This window comes from Hydractinia symbiolongicarpus, chromosome 2 (assembly GCF_029227915.1).
Source record: "Hydractinia symbiolongicarpus strain clone_291-10 chromosome 2, HSymV2.1, whole genome shotgun sequence".
NCBI classification, from domain to species: Eukaryota; Metazoa; Cnidaria; class Hydrozoa; order Anthoathecata; family Hydractiniidae; genus Hydractinia; species Hydractinia symbiolongicarpus.
Genome location: NC_079876.1, coordinates 6,774,188 through 6,792,385, shown reverse-complemented (window position 1 = coordinate 6,792,385; position 18,198 = coordinate 6,774,188). Strand labels below are relative to the sequence as shown.

General features: G+C 37.1%; 1 protein-coding gene across 4 annotated transcripts; it reads left to right on the top strand.

The window, feature by feature from the left end:
- The first annotated feature begins 6,934 nt into the window (after positions 1–6,934).
- Positions 6,935–13,086, top strand: LOC130629256 (uncharacterized). 4 transcript variants are annotated; one of them, XM_057442398.1, is made up of 4 exons: positions 6,935–7,436; positions 7,569–7,846; positions 8,544–10,460; positions 11,047–13,086. In XM_057442398.1, the coding sequence occupies exons 2-4, from the start codon at positions 7,809–7,811 to the stop codon at positions 11,351–11,353; spliced, it is 2,262 nt and encodes a 753-aa protein (XP_057298381.1). In that variant the 5' UTR covers positions 6,935–7,436; positions 7,569–7,808; the 3' UTR covers positions 11,354–13,086. The 4 variants fall into 4 exon arrangements, with proteins under 4 accessions (XP_057298381.1, XP_057298398.1, XP_057298403.1 ...); XM_057442415.1 differs by having other exon boundaries at positions 8,516–10,460; XM_057442420.1 differs by lacking the exon at positions 7,569–7,846.
- The last annotated feature ends 5,112 nt before the right edge of the window (positions 13,087–18,198 follow it).

The window sequence follows — 18,198 nt, the reverse complement described above, 5'->3', positions numbered from 1 at the left end:
AACCATACCCAGGTTGTGTACTCGAACACCTACGTTTTTGGCCATGTCTAGACCACCCCTCAGTGTACTCAGGTACCTGTACCAAGTAACGGCATTTTTCTTCTTTAACATGCCCTTACACGAAAATTTTGTACCATTTTTTCCCTCCACGAAGTAGCACTTGGACGTCACAGCAGCCATCCAAAACCCTATAAATTCTAGTTTGAATAATCCTCCTGTTCGACTCGAGTACGTATCAGTGAGGGGCCAGTTTTTCACGTCTTTGACGTACTCGTCAAGTAGTTCAGCGCAAACGACATCTCGCAACTTTTCCCCAGAGATGGCAAAATAAGCACTGTCAGTGTCGATGTAGATGTACTCAAAGTCTCAACGATCCACGTACTTTTCCAAAAAATCGTAGTAAAATTCCAACATACGAAGCTTCGCCAGTTGGTACACCGCAATACCACACTGGTAGGCTCTATCGATACTGCACTTGTGTTTGCCCTTTCTGAGCCCGTAAGCAGCTCCAATCTCTTCGAGATCTTCGAGGTACGGGCTTCGGAGGGCATCAACCTCGTTTCTGTCCCTCGTAAACGTAGCATTTGCGTGCCTAGCTAGGTCTTTAATCATCTTGCCGTAAAAGCTGTTCCCCTTTAACTTGGCCGTATCTCCCGCAATATGTTTGTCGGGGTCTTTATCAGCCTGTCACCGTGCATCTGCAATCTCCTTCGGAAACCATGCAAAGGGCTTACCTCGAGTGTACTTGAGGAACTGATGAAAAGCAGCCACTTTCAGCCCATGGTAAAGGTACCATTTCAGCACGGGGGTATACAGTAGGATCTTTTCGGTTTTTAGCAACCCGAGAGGCTTACGTGTACCCGGAACACGCTCGCGCCCCCTATTTTTCAAGTACTCGTGCATGTTCTCAGGGATTTGATCGTCCGGTATCTCCTTGACGACAAGTAGCGGGGCCATTTCGCTGAATTTGTCACACAAATCTTCCGGTACCTCGATATCAACCTGCGCAAACTCAAAGAGCGATCTATCTCGTACACCTCGCGTTAGTATCTCGATATTAATTTCTGATGTTGGGTAGAGCATGTTAGCGTCGTACTCTAAAATGGTCTTACACTTGTGGGTTTTTTTGTAAATATGAGATCTGATGCCCGTTACGTCTCGTTCATGGTATCTACAGAATACGATCGCGGGGCCACCAACCATCCCCGTACGCAAGAGCTCGTAGGCCTCGTTCCTCGTACAATTTTCACACGCTTTCCGTACCTCTTTACAATTCTTACACGTCTTGCTATAGCAAGAGTCTTCACACTTATATGTATAGCTCCAACTTGGGCTTCAGCCTTAGAGACTTGTTTAAAACGTAGCGCATCGATACACCTGGAATACTTACCGCATCCTTCAAACTGTCTATCTCGTTGTCGTAATACTGCAACCTCGCCTTGTTTACAGCTTCAATGAACGGTTCCACATCGGCTAGATTGTACTCGTGCAGTCAGTCCATCATGGTGACGCAGCCTCGTCTGTCAAACTCAGCGCGGAATGTCTTCGAGAGATAGCGTGTTTTTACCCCACTTAGCCGGCCATAGAAGTCCTCGTGCGCGACAGGCCCGACATGGTCCAACTTTTCAAGCCTCATCAACCATTCGTAAGGAAACACGAGCTTCTCGAACTTACATTCCAAGGACTTGCACCAACCGTCATAGCTCATACCAGGAGCAAGGAAATTCTTAATACCGAGAAATTTAAACCTCGAGGTTGTGAGGAACATGTAGTCGTTGTCCCTCTTCGCCACCTTGATCTTATCGCCTTGCGCAATTTCCTCGACAAAATATCACTTGATCAGGTTGATGGCGTACTTGCCGCTGTTAAAACCAATTACAGCTACCTGGTTTACCCACTCGTTCCACAACTCCTGGTTTTTTTGGAGAGCATGTCGAAATCGTCGGGTTTGGGGTACATTCTCTCGACCTCTTTCACAATGAGGACATGCCTCTTTTCCAGCTGCTCCACAAACTGTTTTACCAACACCTTGGGATCCTCGTACTCAATGAACATCGGGTGGTTATTCTAACTATCCGTGATACCAACGCTTACGGGAACAATTCTTGAAAAGAATGTCAGATCAGAGGTTTGCTGGTAATTTCACGGTCGTAGGAGAACCTCGAAATCAAACACAATATAGTGGGGATAGGGTCTAAATTCCTTCTGAAAGTGCCTCTTGATTTTTGGTGGTTTCTCACTTTCCCAAGCTGTGACGAGGTTGTAGCCCTGTTCCCGTATTATATTCTCCTTAGATTGGATTCCACCGTAACGATTCTTTTCCGCGTTGGTTCTTTCGTGTCGACAGGGACATCCGTGCCACTTACAACCGTGGTATTCATAGACGGTCTTTGTGAAAGGCTCATAGCCGTCAACTTTCCACTCCCTTTTACCATCACGTATAACGCGTTCCCCTCCATCTCCACAGAGTGCATGATGGATATGTCTTCCAGTTTGCTTCGATATGTATTCCAGCCATTCTGAGGCATCGTAGCTAAAACCCTCATCGTAAAAGAACTTCTCCGCTCTGCTCGGCATACGTTTCACCTTCCCGCCTTTGCAAATGAATATCGTCTTGACGCCCTCGCATTCGTTCTTCTTTTTGCCGCGTGAGATTCCAGGCCTCATTAAAAACTTGACCTCATACCTTGCATTCCCAGTGCTTGGTCAGCACGTCTAAATCCTTGATGTAAAAACAGTGCCCGTCCAGCATACCAAGGTTGATAGTGGTGTCTAAACCCTTTTTGTACTGCCTATGCCCGTAAACGAGTCGCCATGGTGCTGTTTCGTAGTTTGTTTTGGGCTCAAATACTCGGATGTTGACCTCGAATTGGTTGGCAACTGCCTCCAGATCCACCAGTCTCGTAGGTCTCACGTCTTTACGTTTAAACTTAGAGACCCCGTAGTACTCTCGAGCTAACTTGAGAACTGGTTTTGTTAGACGTTCCGTTCCCCGTACTACGTCGGCCCTTACTGCAAGACATCTCCAGAAGCATAAGTTGTCTGTTCTGACATCTTCACCATCCATGGCGTAGATGCACCTCTTGTTCCGCAGCCAGGCCGAGAGAGGGCCGCATCCCAGAAGAGGTTCACGCGTGCTTATCACCTTGATCTGTACATGACCAAAGACGATTTTGCCCACGTATGCTCCTGGGGTCTCGGTGGTCCTAACAGGTGGTAAATAAGGTGGCCCACCAATAAAAATTTTTTCTTCTTTAAATCATACAATTTGTTATATATTTGTGTTTTCTAATGAATATTGAATAAAATAAAAGCAAAAACAGGTGTTTCGTGATGAGAATCTTGCTAAAAAAAATAAGAAAAATGCTAAAAAAGGTTCAAAATCTGCCATTTTTTAAAAAAATCTTCAAATCACCATATTTTTAAAACTACACTAAATTAAAGCTTCATTTTTGGCCAAATGACTCATACATACATTATGTAGGTCCTGTACTAAAATGGTTAAGTCAAACCGAATTTTGAAATTTTTATTTTTTTCAGTCCAAAAGTTGAATTTTGGGGGGTAGGCTAAAAAATTTGTAATTAAAGTAGCACTGTAAATATAATCCTTTTTTGGTTGTATTTTAGTACAGGACCTAGATCATGGAGTATTGTAAAAAGTCCTGAAAATTTGAAGTAAAAAGCTCAAGGCATTCAAAATGTTAGCTTTGTTCAAAATTAGTAAAGTATGCAAAAATGTACAAATACGATAATATGCAAAATAAAAAAAAATTGTCCAAAATACATCAAAGTTGCCAGATTTATAAGATTCCCCTCCTTCAAGTTCTTTCTCTTTGTCCACCCGACCTTTTCTAATAGCTCTCAATTTTCTTCTTCTATTTTTAACCTTTAAAGTGTCTTTTCTAGCCATATTCGACAAGCGGGCTTTATCCTTACGAGATGACGACAAAATGGTTTTAGCGCTAATTTCAAGAATTAAAAAAGACAAGACTATTCTAACACCAGCTGTTCCCTCATTAAAATGCAATACGGCAGAATTGACTCCTATTTCGAAAGAAGATTTATGTAAGAATATATTTTTGGGTCACCTTGACCAAATTACATTATTAAGACTCTCATTAGCGTTCTGTGTCTTTCCATGGGTACACCTTTTTAAAATTTTATCATCGCTTAATTCCTCAAAGTCTTTCCTTACAATATCATATATCCAAATTGGCAAGTTTATTTTTGGTCTGTAGGAATTGTCAACTGATGCTCCTTCTGACTTTTTCCACTTACACCAGCTATTAGGACCAGTTCGGCAAAGTATGTGACGACGAGTTGTGTCAGGGAAATCAGTACAATGGTACAAAACTGCTCGAATGTTTTTTTTCATTTGGTACACTTTTTCTTTATCATTTAACGACTTTAAAGCTGATGTTTGACGTATGACCATACTAAAATAATTTTGCATGGCATTAACTGCAACTTCAGTTAGTTTGCCATGGCCTGTCAGCTTCATCCCGTTATGTTTTTCCTTGCGTCAGTTGCATAGTCTGGTTCCAATACGTTTTTTAAAATGACCAACATACTCTAGTACTCTATTTTCAAGGGTTCTATGCCATATGCTTCATATGGTTTACTAGCAACAACATTACCATAAGACGAAGAGTCATCATCTCCCAAATAATATTTATAAATTAGATCGTTTTTTTCAAAAGAGCGGTTGAAAATCTTCGATATGCTATAAGCTATGACCATCTTTAAATTGACATCAAAGAAATTTTTTCCTTGCTTGTTCTTTTTCTTATCTACTACAACTTCTTTAGAAGTAAAAGTACTGTATACAAAGGTACATCTAGTACTAGAGTATTTAAAATATAGTTTATGTGAAAATCTTTGGCGCTTGTTCTCTTCGTCAGTGAATATCAAACCACTATCACATTCTGGTCAACTTGATACATTTTCAATGAGTTTCTTTAAGATGGAAAAGTTTATCAAAATGTTGTAGTTATCACTATCAATTGAATCATCAGTTTCTTGCACAATTACTTTGCTACTGCTTACAGTTTGAGGTACAGAATTATTTTCGGGGACATTAACATTGTTCTTGTAAGGTGTACTACTACTGTCAGCCTCTTGCTTCTTATGATACCTGTTGTCACGAAAATCTCTTTTTCTCTTTCAATAACCTTTATTTTTATTACTACCCATTATTTATTCTATTCTTGCAAGAAAATATGAACAAAATAAACAGTTTTTTAAAAGCTATTCTCATGCTCAAAACACGTTGAGGCTATTTATCATTTAGTCCCGAATCCCTTTTCTTTTTTTCCGTCAACAAAGTAATGAAAAAAAAAATCCTGGGACCTAAGTTGATAATTTTCATCGCTAGCCTTTCATTTTTGAATGAACGGTGTACCTCGTACAAAAAAATGAATTATTTATATATATATATATATGAATAATTCATGTTATATATATGATACGGGGGTAAATTAGCTACGAACTGTCTAATATATACACGAATATAAAAAAATAAATAAATACGGCGTTAACTTTTTGCCTCACATTCCATACAATGAGTTTGTTATAATTTGTTTCTGAATTGCTCTACGTCATACGCAAACATATTTATCCAGCCTCACTTTCAATGCAGACTTATTCCCGCCATGATGGTGAGCGAAGGTCATGCTTCACAAAGAAAGTCAATAAAAAAAAAAGGTTAGACTTCTATAATAAAAAAATACGAAGTGAATGAAGGGGATTTTCTTTAATAACAAGTGGAGAAGAATTGATATAAGGTATATATATTTTTCACCGTACAGTCCCTTTAAAAAACAAATTTCCTCCTTATCACTTCACTCAAACTCCGTTTGTTTATGCCTGAAAATCATCCAAGATGGCCCCCGAATAAACTTTAAACTAAGCTTAGTCGAAAGCGTGGTTAACCAAGCTGGTCAAAAATACTAAAATTGTAAGTACTAAAAGCCCTAAAAAGGACCAAATCACCGTTACTAAGGCCCGTTGCCAGGGGTACATTCACTGGTAATGGGATAATTCCTGAAAAACTACACCAGATATAAAAAATTGGTTTTCAAAATCGTTTTCAGCGATATTTATTTACTTTAAATCATTTAAAATCTCAAAATCGAATTTTTGGGCAAAATCGGGTATTTTTTATTGGTGAGCCACCATAAGCCTTAGTCCAGAATTCGCCGTCCTCCAGATCGAGACGCTTCATTTCGCATTCTTCCATAAACGCTTCGATTTTCGCTATACTTGACAGCAACCTGGAGCTCTTAGTTTTATTGTAATTAGAAACGCCACCTCCACCCTTGTAAATATCACAACTAAAACTATACACAACCTTAACGTGCATTTCTATGTGTGACGTAATTTTTTGCATTGCGTCCTTTAGAGGTTGGTTCAAATGCTTGTTGAACTTTGATTCTATCTCCGTCTTCTACCATCTGGATATCGTCCCCACTGATATTCCTCTGTGTAGTCTTTCCGTGCTTCCTCTCTACCTCATCGTGAAGTGTTGTACCTCCCGAAATTTGTTCCTTTGCCTTGTTATAGTAGAAGGCAACGGTATCCCGCACACTCTGTAGTCAATCGGCAAGAGCGTCGCGAGTTGCTGCCACTGGTGCAGACACGGTGCTATATAGTTTTGCTGATTGCCTTTTTGAACCAATTCATTTATATATACACATTTCAACAACATCCGAAGATTGCTTCGAGGTTGGGAATTTCCCCTACTCAACTTGCGCACGATAGCATTGTCGGGTTTGTCAGATGTTGTTGAAGCGGATTTTTGGTGATCTTTGTGGAAATGAGGTGTGATGAACAGCTGTGACGTCACAACAGTTTTTGTGTATGATACTTTTAAGGAGAGTTTGACCGTGGGAATTGAAAAATGTGGTTATACGCCATCCCTACACTAGCTATTCTGACTTATATGAGAGATTATAACGGCGCTATTTTGATTGTTGATTGAGCATGCGCACAATCGACCTGACCCCCAATGAAGTAGACATTTTTCTGACGTCATATGTGTTTAAAATATCTTGAGAAGGAGACTTGTGATGACAAATTTTTTTTATATGATTGCATGACGTCAAGGGAATTTCCTCATTGTTCTTACCTGTTGTGATTAAAACACAGAGGGAAAACCCCGAATTAACCCCCCTTCCATACATCAAATAAAATTTTTAAATTGTGGTGAAATAATAAAGCTTGAATAACAATGTTACTTATCATGGTTTAATAGATAAATCTTCATTTTTACGTTTTTTAAACTTTAGTAAAATCAATTTGATTTTTAACTTTTTAAAAACGAATTGATATTTATATCGCTGTTTTTCTCTGTGTAACTCGACCCTAACACACTAATTAGATTTTTGTGATAATACTACGAACTTTCAGTTTGGTGAATACTACGTGAAACATACAAGGTAAGAGATTCTTTCACATATTTATAGTTCTCAATAAAATTGTCTCTTTGACAAAACTGATTAATAACTGATTGAATGTTTATTTGATCGATGTCCGATCGCTGTGTTGTTTACTTCGTTGTTTACATATAGCAAACAAAGTAATGGGAAGATTTATTCCATCCTAATGGCTGCTGCTTTCTCCCCTCCGACTGTAACTATGTTACATTACTCGCTGGAGATACGTACAGTATTGCTCTAACTTGCTTGCCTCAACCTCGTTCCCAAGCCATTTTGCCTTGTTGATGAAGATGTTGGCCACTCCGCAATAACGGCTCAGGGGCCACAAGACCGTGGGGACGAAGATGTTGCTTGCCTGCCACAAGTTGCTAAATGGTTGTCAAAATCAACTTTTTTAATACTGTCTTGTGGTATATATTTTACACTTTGTTTGTAAGAAAACTAAGTACTCGGTTTAGCCTGTAAAATTTTAATAGTTTTTTGAGCCTAAAATGTTTCTTTATTTTTCCTTATTTTCCCTAAAAATCTTTGAAGGTCAACAATTTTTGTAGTACACTCCTACAACATAATCTTTATGCCAATAATTACCAAGCCAACAACAATAAATTGATTTGTTTGAGTTTTTTCATTTCTACATTTTTTTAAAAAAACTTCAAAGTAAATCTTAAGTTTCCAACCTCGTTCCCAGGGCATTTTTGTATCGTAAGGGGGCACCAGACTCTGGGGACGAGGTTCTTAAGTTTCATCGCATGCGACCTGTTAATTGGTCAATCCTTAGAGGGCAAATAGCTTGTCGGGCAAGTTCAAAATTTTTAGGCTGTACTATAAACGTCGATGTTTCTTCGATTTGTGCTAAATGTTAGCAACATTACGACACTACATTCGCCGTCCTGGGGTCAGAAAAGATGCCCTGGGGACGAGGTTGAATTGACAGGTATGGGAAGAAATTAGAAACAGATGAGTAATTATCAGAGCCAATTAAATTTAAATATTTTTCTTGTTTCGTTCCGTTTTGTTGCTACTGAGTGGAAATTCAAAATAAGTAATAAAATACAGATTTTTGTTTAAAATTATTTTAGGGTGTTACATCATACGTTTTTCCAATAGTACGATAGCTGTGTTTATCATTTACTCCTGCTTGCCGATTATGAACTCGACAACGACATCACCATCGAGCACATCTACCTCCTTTACGTCGTTTGCCACGGGCGCATCTACCACAGCCTCTTCGACAGGTGTTGCTATGGCAACAATTTCATCAGCAACAGGCGCCACAATGTCAACGTCGAGATGTGCTACAGCTATTGCATCTTCCGTCGGAGTTGGCGTAGCAACAAATACTACAGCATCCGTCGGAGTTGGCATAGCAACAAATACTGCAGCATCCGTCGGAGTTGGCGTAGCGACCAATTCTGCAGCAGCCACTGCAGCATCCATTGCAGCATCCACATCAATGATACCACAATGTGATTTCTGGATGAGGGTAGGCTTAATGTTGCAGTTATGCGTGAAGTCTGCACTTGTTTGGATACTGCACAACTACCATAACGATCCTACCTACACGGGACTACCTGACAATGAAGTTGCATTGTTCAACCGGATGGCAAGTTTTAAGAATAATTATCAAAGTCAACTAAAATCAATTGTCAAGCCTGATCAATGGCTCGTTCTCTGCCCTCCAACTGGTAAATCAAACGCAAAGGATTGGGATATAACATTGATCATTATCGTTATTTGTTACGAAACAAAACTCTCTCCTCCGCAGGGTGGATGGAAACAAAAGGTACCACGTCCTGGTGACCAAAGTAAAGCCGCATTTTGTTTACGTGCGCGAGAGCTGCGCAATAACTTTAACCATGGGAGTATCAATAACATTTTAACGCATGCGCAATTCATTTCTTACGTCAAAACAATTGACTCCATTTTAAATGGCTTATGCTACAACAACATGTCTCTATTTCACGACTTGGAAACAGGAACCTTGAAAATGTACACAGGTCAAATCGTGAAAACATTGGAAACGAAACTCTCTTGTTTGGAACAGTTCGTGAGCGATATGGAGATACAAAAAGTTGACGACAACACCAAAAGAATTGCTGCTGCAGAAACCAATGTGCTTGATCATTCTAAACAGCTTTCTCTACTTCAAATCGAGGCGAAATCCGTACGTATATCAACAACGGATTTACACACAGCTAGCGAAGTCAATAGCATTGTCATGGATAATTTATCTGGTGAAGTCAGAGACCTTTTATCTGACATTTCACTTACAAAGAGCAATGTATCCGTTTTGGAAAAAAAGTTTAATATTAGTAGCATTAGTATCAACAACCTCCAATCCGATTTTCATGTCATGAGAAATTGGATTTCCATGTTGGAAAATGGAAAGATAGACGGTAACACATTACGTGTTAATCAACTTCAACGAAGCGTAACTTACACGCAATCTGGTGTCGACTTCATTGTAGCTGATGTAACGTTGCTGAAACAGAAATTGACCACCATTGAAAACGACTTCAATTGGAAGATGAATGCTACTGATTTTTCACGATTGCTTTTTGCATGTATTGAAGGGTACGATGAGAAAAAGATTGAAAGGTTTCGACAATTATGTGTGTCGTTTAAGTTGGTCCAAGAGGACGACAAACTCGAAATTTTTAAGGATTTTGGTGAGGCTATTGAAGAAAATGGAAAAAATTTATCCCAAAATGTGCAAACGTTAATTCAGATCTTCGAAACTTTAAACCACCGCGATGCTGTAGAAAAATTGAAAACATTCTATCAATGTTACTTCCCTGTGTCCTCCACTTCGAAAAGAATTGTACAGTACGTGAAGAAATTCATCTCTTATCTACCCAGCTTTAACATCAAGATTATATTTCTACTTGGCTTATATTTTCTTTACGCTGAGCAAATATACGAACATTGGAGATATGCCTGGTGCACATATGGAACCATTCGAGATAGTCAGTTTTCATTCTCTTTTAAAGGAATTCGTGATCCATATCAACTTAATTATGTTTGGTAAGATGCATTGTTCTTGATATTTCACATAAATGTGCTTTTTTTGCTAAGATGAGTATTTTACTTTCACTTTGGGGGCCTATTTAAAGATAGGTCTGAAAGGTCCTTATATTTCAAGCGAGATTTAAATTTAGCGAATTTGGCAAAAAAAGAATTTGATGACTTTTTGTTCCTCAATTTATACTGTGTAAAGTAAAAATTGAGGTAATGTTTCTCAGAATCTGCAACACACGATTTATGAAAGCTCTGGAAAGCCTTTTCAGCAATTCTGCAGTATATAAGACGCGGGTAGCAACCTTTTTGTGCGTCTTGCCACTTTGTTAACATAATAAACCTTTAACCATCAATACAAGAGGCTGCAAAGTTGATATCATGATTTTACGCGCAGTCTTTATTGGGTCGCAGCTTATGTCACCTGAGATATAAGGAATTTGTAGTTCTAAGCAAATCAGAGAGAAAAAAATTAGTACGAATAGCGAGTTTTTTAATATTTTTTGCAGGGCCTAATTTAAAGATAAAGTACAAACTAATTTAATTACTTCTCAAGGTAATTGTAATTTACGAAATCTTTGTTTATGTCTTACAGGGGCAACGTTGAATTTGATTGGAACAGTTATCAGCATTACTTTCCAACAATTAAACCTCACTCAAACAAAAACATGCACTATTTCCTTAACACAAACAGATGCATTCTGGGTAACGTAAGAGATGTTGGGAATTCGTTCACAGGTAAGAAACCGGTCAGAGGAGCGGAAATATTTGCAGTTCCAGGTTGTTGCACCGAAGTTTGGTTCCATGATGACAACAACGGATATTGGAAGAAATACATTTCCGCCACGAATATTAGCTGTACAAAGTTGGGAAAGAAAAAACATACTCCGAACGAATTATAAGACACGTATCATATCATTCAGATAGTGAAACTGGAACAAGTACTGGTTTTAGCATACCATACTGGTTTTATAGAATTTATAAAGATGTATCATATTGATGCTTAAAATTAGTAATTGAAGAATGTACACTTTCCAGATAATGTTTTTTAAACTTTACCTTTATATTTTTGTTGTTTTTGTTATTTTTGTTGTTTTTGTTGTTTTTGTTGTTGTCGTTGTTGCTTTCTTCATTTTACATTTTAATCATTGAATACAGGGGAAATTCTTGTGTAATTTTTAACGAAATCTTAACTTTCCAATTGTCTTTATTGCGCCATTTCACGTCCTTAGTTTAAAGAGGTTTAATTTAAAAATTTCCAAAGTACGTGATCAAAGAGTTAACAGTTGATAAAAGCGGATCGGAAATTCCTTGTAATTATTTCTTTAAGAATAAAAAACTGATTGACTTAGATAAAAAATAACAAACATACAAAAAATAATTCAGGACTAAGTGAAAAAAAACATTTTAGAAGTTAATTTTACTTGAACTTTTCTTGACGACGGGCAATACTGCGAAATATCGGCCCGTCGTCAAGAGCGCTAAGCCAATCAGAATGCTTAAAAACTTGTATGGCCGGCTTGAAAAATCCAGACGGTTAACAAACACTTTTACCCAAAAAACATAAAAATTTTTCAATAGCAACGCAAAAGCTTTAATTTTGAATGTTGTTGATCATTTTGCTATTTACGCCTTTGCTTGTTAGGCTTTCAAGACAATCGAAAAGAAAGTTAGTGCCAGCTGGAAGGTGCCAGATCAGCTGATACAGGTTTTTTAAAAGTAATAATAGGGGAATTCGTGAAAGAAACAGCTACAGGGTGTAAACCTATTTCTCTCGGATCACGGAATATTAAAACCTACCGTCTTTAAATAAACCATTTTTGTCTTTAAACTGGGCGGTTTATATTTTGGAAAATGAAGTAAAGTAATTAGAGCTCTGAATAATAGCAATTTAAACTTTTTTTATTTGAGTAAGAAAAAGAATAGGCTTGAGAGAACTTACTAAAGTTGTGAAGTTGAGAGTGTCTTTTTTTAATTTAGAATTATTTAAATTTTTTTTTGTGCGGGGAAAAAAATCCATAATGGGAGGTTTGTTGTGCTTTTAAAGAGCCAAACATAAAACGTCCAGCTTATTTTATGTTAAAACGTTAATATAAACATTTAACTGCATAATAGTTTAACACTTGGTAAAGACCTTTCCGAATATATTGGAAGATTTCATTACAAACGTTAGCTAGCTACGAACTACAACAAAAAAGGTTAAGTGGTCTTAATGTTTTTATAATTGAAGTGACATCTCTTTTAAAATAAGATTCACTTGGATCTGCAGCATTAAGAACAACTTTTCTATTTTCCTTTCTTGCATTTGCTGACTTAACTTTTGCAGCCTTAAACAAAACCATAGGAACCAATCTTTTTCTAGACCGTCGATGCCATTTTTGCAACTATTGTGTCACAGCCAAAATTTGATTGTCAGTGTTGTGGAAATGTTTCAAAAATAACAAAACTGCAAGAACGTGGGTATCCATTTTCAAATAAAAACACTTGGCCTTGCTTCAGTACCATATGACTTTTTTACCATTGCTTTTACATATGTACACGAATTATCAACTAAAGTTTTAACAGTTACTACCGTTCTAATAGCTTTTACCTTATGTATCTTCATCTTTTTTACACCAATTAGCTACACAACTGAACTGGTAATTTTTATTTGCTTTGTCTTCTAGACGTTTTACTAGACGAGGATAATGCATAAACTTTAAAAATATATTTTAGCCACTCTGATCATTCTAACATCCTTGTATTGCCCATGTTTATAATCTTTACTAATTGAGATCATAAATAAACTATATACTATTGCAATATACAACGTTTTTCTTCGATTTATCTACTAAATTCACCAAAACAATCGCCGCCATTATGAGCTATTGCCATGCAAGTAAATTCAGACAAACTTGACCGCACTGTATAAATTTGCTAATAAACAAAATATAATGTTTATCTGACTATGAAGTGATTATGAAGATAATCATTCTTGGAGTCAACTTCTTTAATTAGACGTTTTATTCTTTTCTTCATGAAAATGCAAAATCCTTTTAAGTTACTGCTTCAATAGCACAAGAAATCATTAACCACCAGCTACCTAGCTACCTAAAGTGTTGAGACATTTTTTTAAATTTGAATTATTTCAACCTTTCACCCCCGCACCCTCACCACAATGTTGTACTTAGGTTTTTTGAACACAGAAGTTTGCTGCTATGACTCTCCAACATTGTGTAAAGGGAGTGGGGGAGGGGATAAAAAGAGTCGTAGTTCTGTATTTATTGTCTTTTTTACCACTAATAGTCAGTTTTTGCATTTGTCTCAACTACTTTTGGCAACGATTGTATCTACCTATCTACCTATCTACTGATATACTTATCTACCTATCTACTTATCTACCTATCTATTTATCTACCTATCTACTGATATACTTATCTACCTATCTACTTATCTACCTATCTATTTATCTACCTATCTATTTATCTACCTATCTACCTATCTATTTATCTACTTATCTACTTATCTACCTATCTACTTATCTACCTATCTACTTATCTACCTATCTACTTATCTACTTATCTACCTATCTACTTATCTACCTATCTATCTATCTACCTATCTACCTATCTACTTATCTACCTATCTACTTATCTACCTATCTACTCATCTACTTATCTACCTATCTACTTATCTACCTATCTATCTACCTACCTAGCTAAAATTAATCATAATGCAATTTATTTTTTGTAATTTTGTTAATATGATATGATCTTACCTGTGCTTGTACCCTGCAAGAAATGTAAAAATGGAATCAAGTAAGAAAGAAAATAGACATTTGCCCAGCAAAATTCAATCAGTTAGATAGTAATTATGTGGTCTTGCTTACCTTTCTTTTTTCATCTTAAATTCTTGAAGTTAAATATACCATGAATTCCATTGTCCCTAGGAGGATAAAATAAAACTAAAAATAGCACCAGTAAGCAGGTATAAGGATGAGAAGCAATAACACGGGTGAGAAGGTTTGAATGTCCAGAAAAATAATTCTAACTTTAGCTCTTTTGTTTATACTTTGTGCACCTTATTTAAGACAGGATTCTAGAAAAAGTGGAAAGCCAACATCGATGTGAAAGTATATTTGCTAGCCGCGCCGTGTGTACGGCTAAAACATATTTATGTTTGTTCATGTGTTTGGTTGTTTCATTAAACTCTTTCTTTCGCAAAAAATTAAAGTTAGTGAATTTTATTCATCTTTGCGTAAATTTAATTTCGTAAAGAGCAAATTTATCGCTTTTAGTGGGAATTAGGAATGGGCTAGTGTTTGTAAACCAAAAAGATCATGGTCAATACTAGTTATGCCTGCAGGCTACAAAGTCGCTACTTTTGTGCAAACATATGCCAGGTAGAGAGCTTTCGAAATTTGCTAATGGCATCTAAAATCTCCACCGCACCAGCTCAACAAAAATATCAACGTCTGGGCCCCACAGAGGTCGCAAAGTTCGGAAAGATAGGTCGTGCTGACGACAGAAACAACTAACATGTATCAAAAGGCGTTATTTCTGACATTGGAAAGAATGTTGGAAATCTTTTGGGTTCTTGTTTGTTTTATAAGTCATATATAAAGCAAAGCGAGGTTTATCACTGCGGTTGACATTTAGACTTTTGTTTTATTATAAACACATCTGAAAATGAGATGATCTGTGGCACAAGACCTGAATGAGCTGGGTGTAAAATATTTCGTACGAAGAATATTACTCTATATAACTTCGCATATGTTTCTTAGCAGTTCCTTTAAGTGAATTCACAGGGATAACGCAGTTCTCTAAAGCGAGACACGTCGCCACATGATCATCGCTTCTTCTTTTTTTTTTTGTTTACATCGAATATTAAAATATTTTCTTTTAACTTTGTACCCCCCAAAAAAAACATGTGATTTCAGAATAACAATGAAAAATACTTCTATTAGCATGCGGCAACACATAACGTGACGTCACGCAGTAAACCAACAGCGAGTGTGCGTCATTTAGCGACTACCGTATAAAGTCAAAACGCGCCGCAACGCAGAAATTTTTTCCAGTGGGAATTTAGCATCAGACTTTAAGGGTCGGTGGCTGATGGACTTGGTTAAAAGACTATTTTTTCACCCAAAAACGTTTTTCGGTGCCGGCTTTGTCGCGTTCTTAGTTTGTTTGTTCGAACTGTGAAGTGATTTACGGCGTATTTAATTGTGTGAGAAGACGGTAAAACACGATAGCATTTGTTTGGCATAAATTTCGGAAAATAATAAAAACAAGTACGGATTTAACCAAGCCCGCGACTTTAGTATAGAAACAACCAATCACTTGTGCCGGCGAAATTCAAAATTATCTCCCATGTTGCATTACATTTTGTCCATAATTGTTAACCCTTTTGATGCGGGTCCCGTATATATACGGGATAGCCATGGGCGTTTCACAGGCCCGCCCAGCTGCGTCATAAGCAATTTCAACAAACTAATTTGGCTTAGATCTAGTAGTGAGACCAAAACATTGACTTTTAAAAAGAAAGTCTAGAAGAGTCTCCGGCTTTAATGTCAATAATTCGTTCAAGAAATCTCTCCGCAACTTTTCCCAAATCCGAGATTTTTGGTCATGTTACGGGTCACCAATGAAGCGCAAAATCACCCAAACACAGTTTTGTGTCATCGCACACCTACTTAGCTTGCGCCCAATGCATTTGTGACACATTGTATGCTTGCACTTCTTTTTTATGTTAAACTAAAGTCAACAGCTAAATGGGTTGTCCTGGGGTCCGGGCGGGGACAGTGGTCCCCCGACACAAATTACTGGATGCCAAAATGAAAGCTTAAGTTGTTTCTCAAATGAGTCTGGATTGAACATCTAGTTCGTTTTTTGTCTTGAGTTATGGATAATTGAATTTGGAATAAAAGATGTGTCAAAGTTAAGCTTTTTCAAACTCGTCCCCAGCGCTTTTTCTTACTGAGCGATTTGGGCTTTTTGACAAACGGGCCGCACAACGAGGGTTAATATCTCCACCTTTCAGAATTCAGAATCGTCACCTGTTTTGCCCCAAAGCCACGGTAAAAATTTGTTTATCCGTGTAAAACATAATTGAAGTTAGTAAAAAATAATAATAAATAAATGTTTAAAACTCCGGCTATCTGTGCTGTTTATGATTTGGTATGTAATTCTTGAAGTGCACGTAAACAGAACATAACCTAGAAATTTTTAGTTAGAAAGTTTCCCTTGCAAGTAGGAACAGGATCATTTTTCGTTCCAACCTCCATGATTACATTGATGTCGTTTGGCAACCCAAACTCCTGACGAAAAAATAAAACCTGTTAAAACTAAGCTAAAAATTTGAAATATTCTCACGTTTACAAAATCAAAAAAGAAATTTAGGCCGTTCCGATAGAGTACAGTTGTTTCGCGCATGCCAGAGGGAGAAAAAGGATTCACATCAGAGTTATATTTCCTTTCCTTTCCTTTCATTCTCATTTCTCATCATCTTACTTTAAATGTCACTAAAAAAAGATAACTTCTATCTAACGTCAGTTTGGAGACATATTTCTTTAATAATAGCCGTCGTCTGTCTGTCAGTGTTTCCGCGAGAGCTGCGTCCCGTAACGGAAACACCATATTTTTAAAATGCGCACCGGTACCAAATGCGATATATTTTTGTTTACTTTGTTGCGACGGGTAAATATAAAGGACGGGCGAACCCGTGGATTATTCCACGGGCAACGACAAGTCTATATTATAGTACCCGTATACGTCTGTCTGTCTGTCTGTCTGTCACGCAAAATGGTAGCTTAGCTGCACGAGTAGCAAGACGCACGCAATGCGGTACAAAAAGAACGGGCCAACCCGTGGATTTTCCACGGGCTAACGACTAGTACATTAAATTACACCATTACACACTCTAAAAATGTGTAAAGGCGGTGACACATGATTCGATTTATCAAATTCGATTTATCGAATTCGATTTATCGAATTCCACAAATCGGATTGTGTATCATGTAAAAATCATATTAGGCTGTTCAGGTCAAATTTTTTTATGCGTCGCTCGAACTTTTAGCCGTAAGCAACGTTTTTTACAATTATACGGTTTCAACGAGGGGTCGTGCAACTCCTAACTCCAAGTCATTCTCTAGTTATTGTTATTTTTGTAATAGATAGTATAGCTCTTTTTTGTTGAGTTTTCGGCCAATTTGGCAACAAAACACGGCACAAAGACGGGGTCATGTATAGGTTTTTTTTCTCAATTTCTATCTTTAAAAATTAATAATTCCAGATTGAGACATGGTAAGAACTTAAAGTTTTTACAGTAGATAATATATTTGTAAAAGAAAAAATATATCAATTTTTGATGGTTTAAAAGCGCAAGAAAGTATACAACAACCAGTAAACAATTTTATAAACTGTAATCTTAACGTTAAACAAAGTTCATTACAGTATACGAAATTTCGTACAAGGGTGTAAATTTGCAGACCAGATAGAAAAAATGACGTCATAGTTGAAAAAATCTTTCCAAAATTGATGAAAATATTTTGCATTGCATTTAAATGCAAAAAAGTTCACAGGAACATAATAAAACACCACAAATTAGTAACTATTCAAAAATTATGCAAACACTCTTAAGAAGTACAAATATCAGACAAGAGTGTAATTTGCAGACCAGATAGAAAAATGACGTCATAGTTGAAAAAATCTTCGCTCAGCGATTTCAGCTCTGAAGACGTTTTATCGGAAGGAAAATATCAAAAATC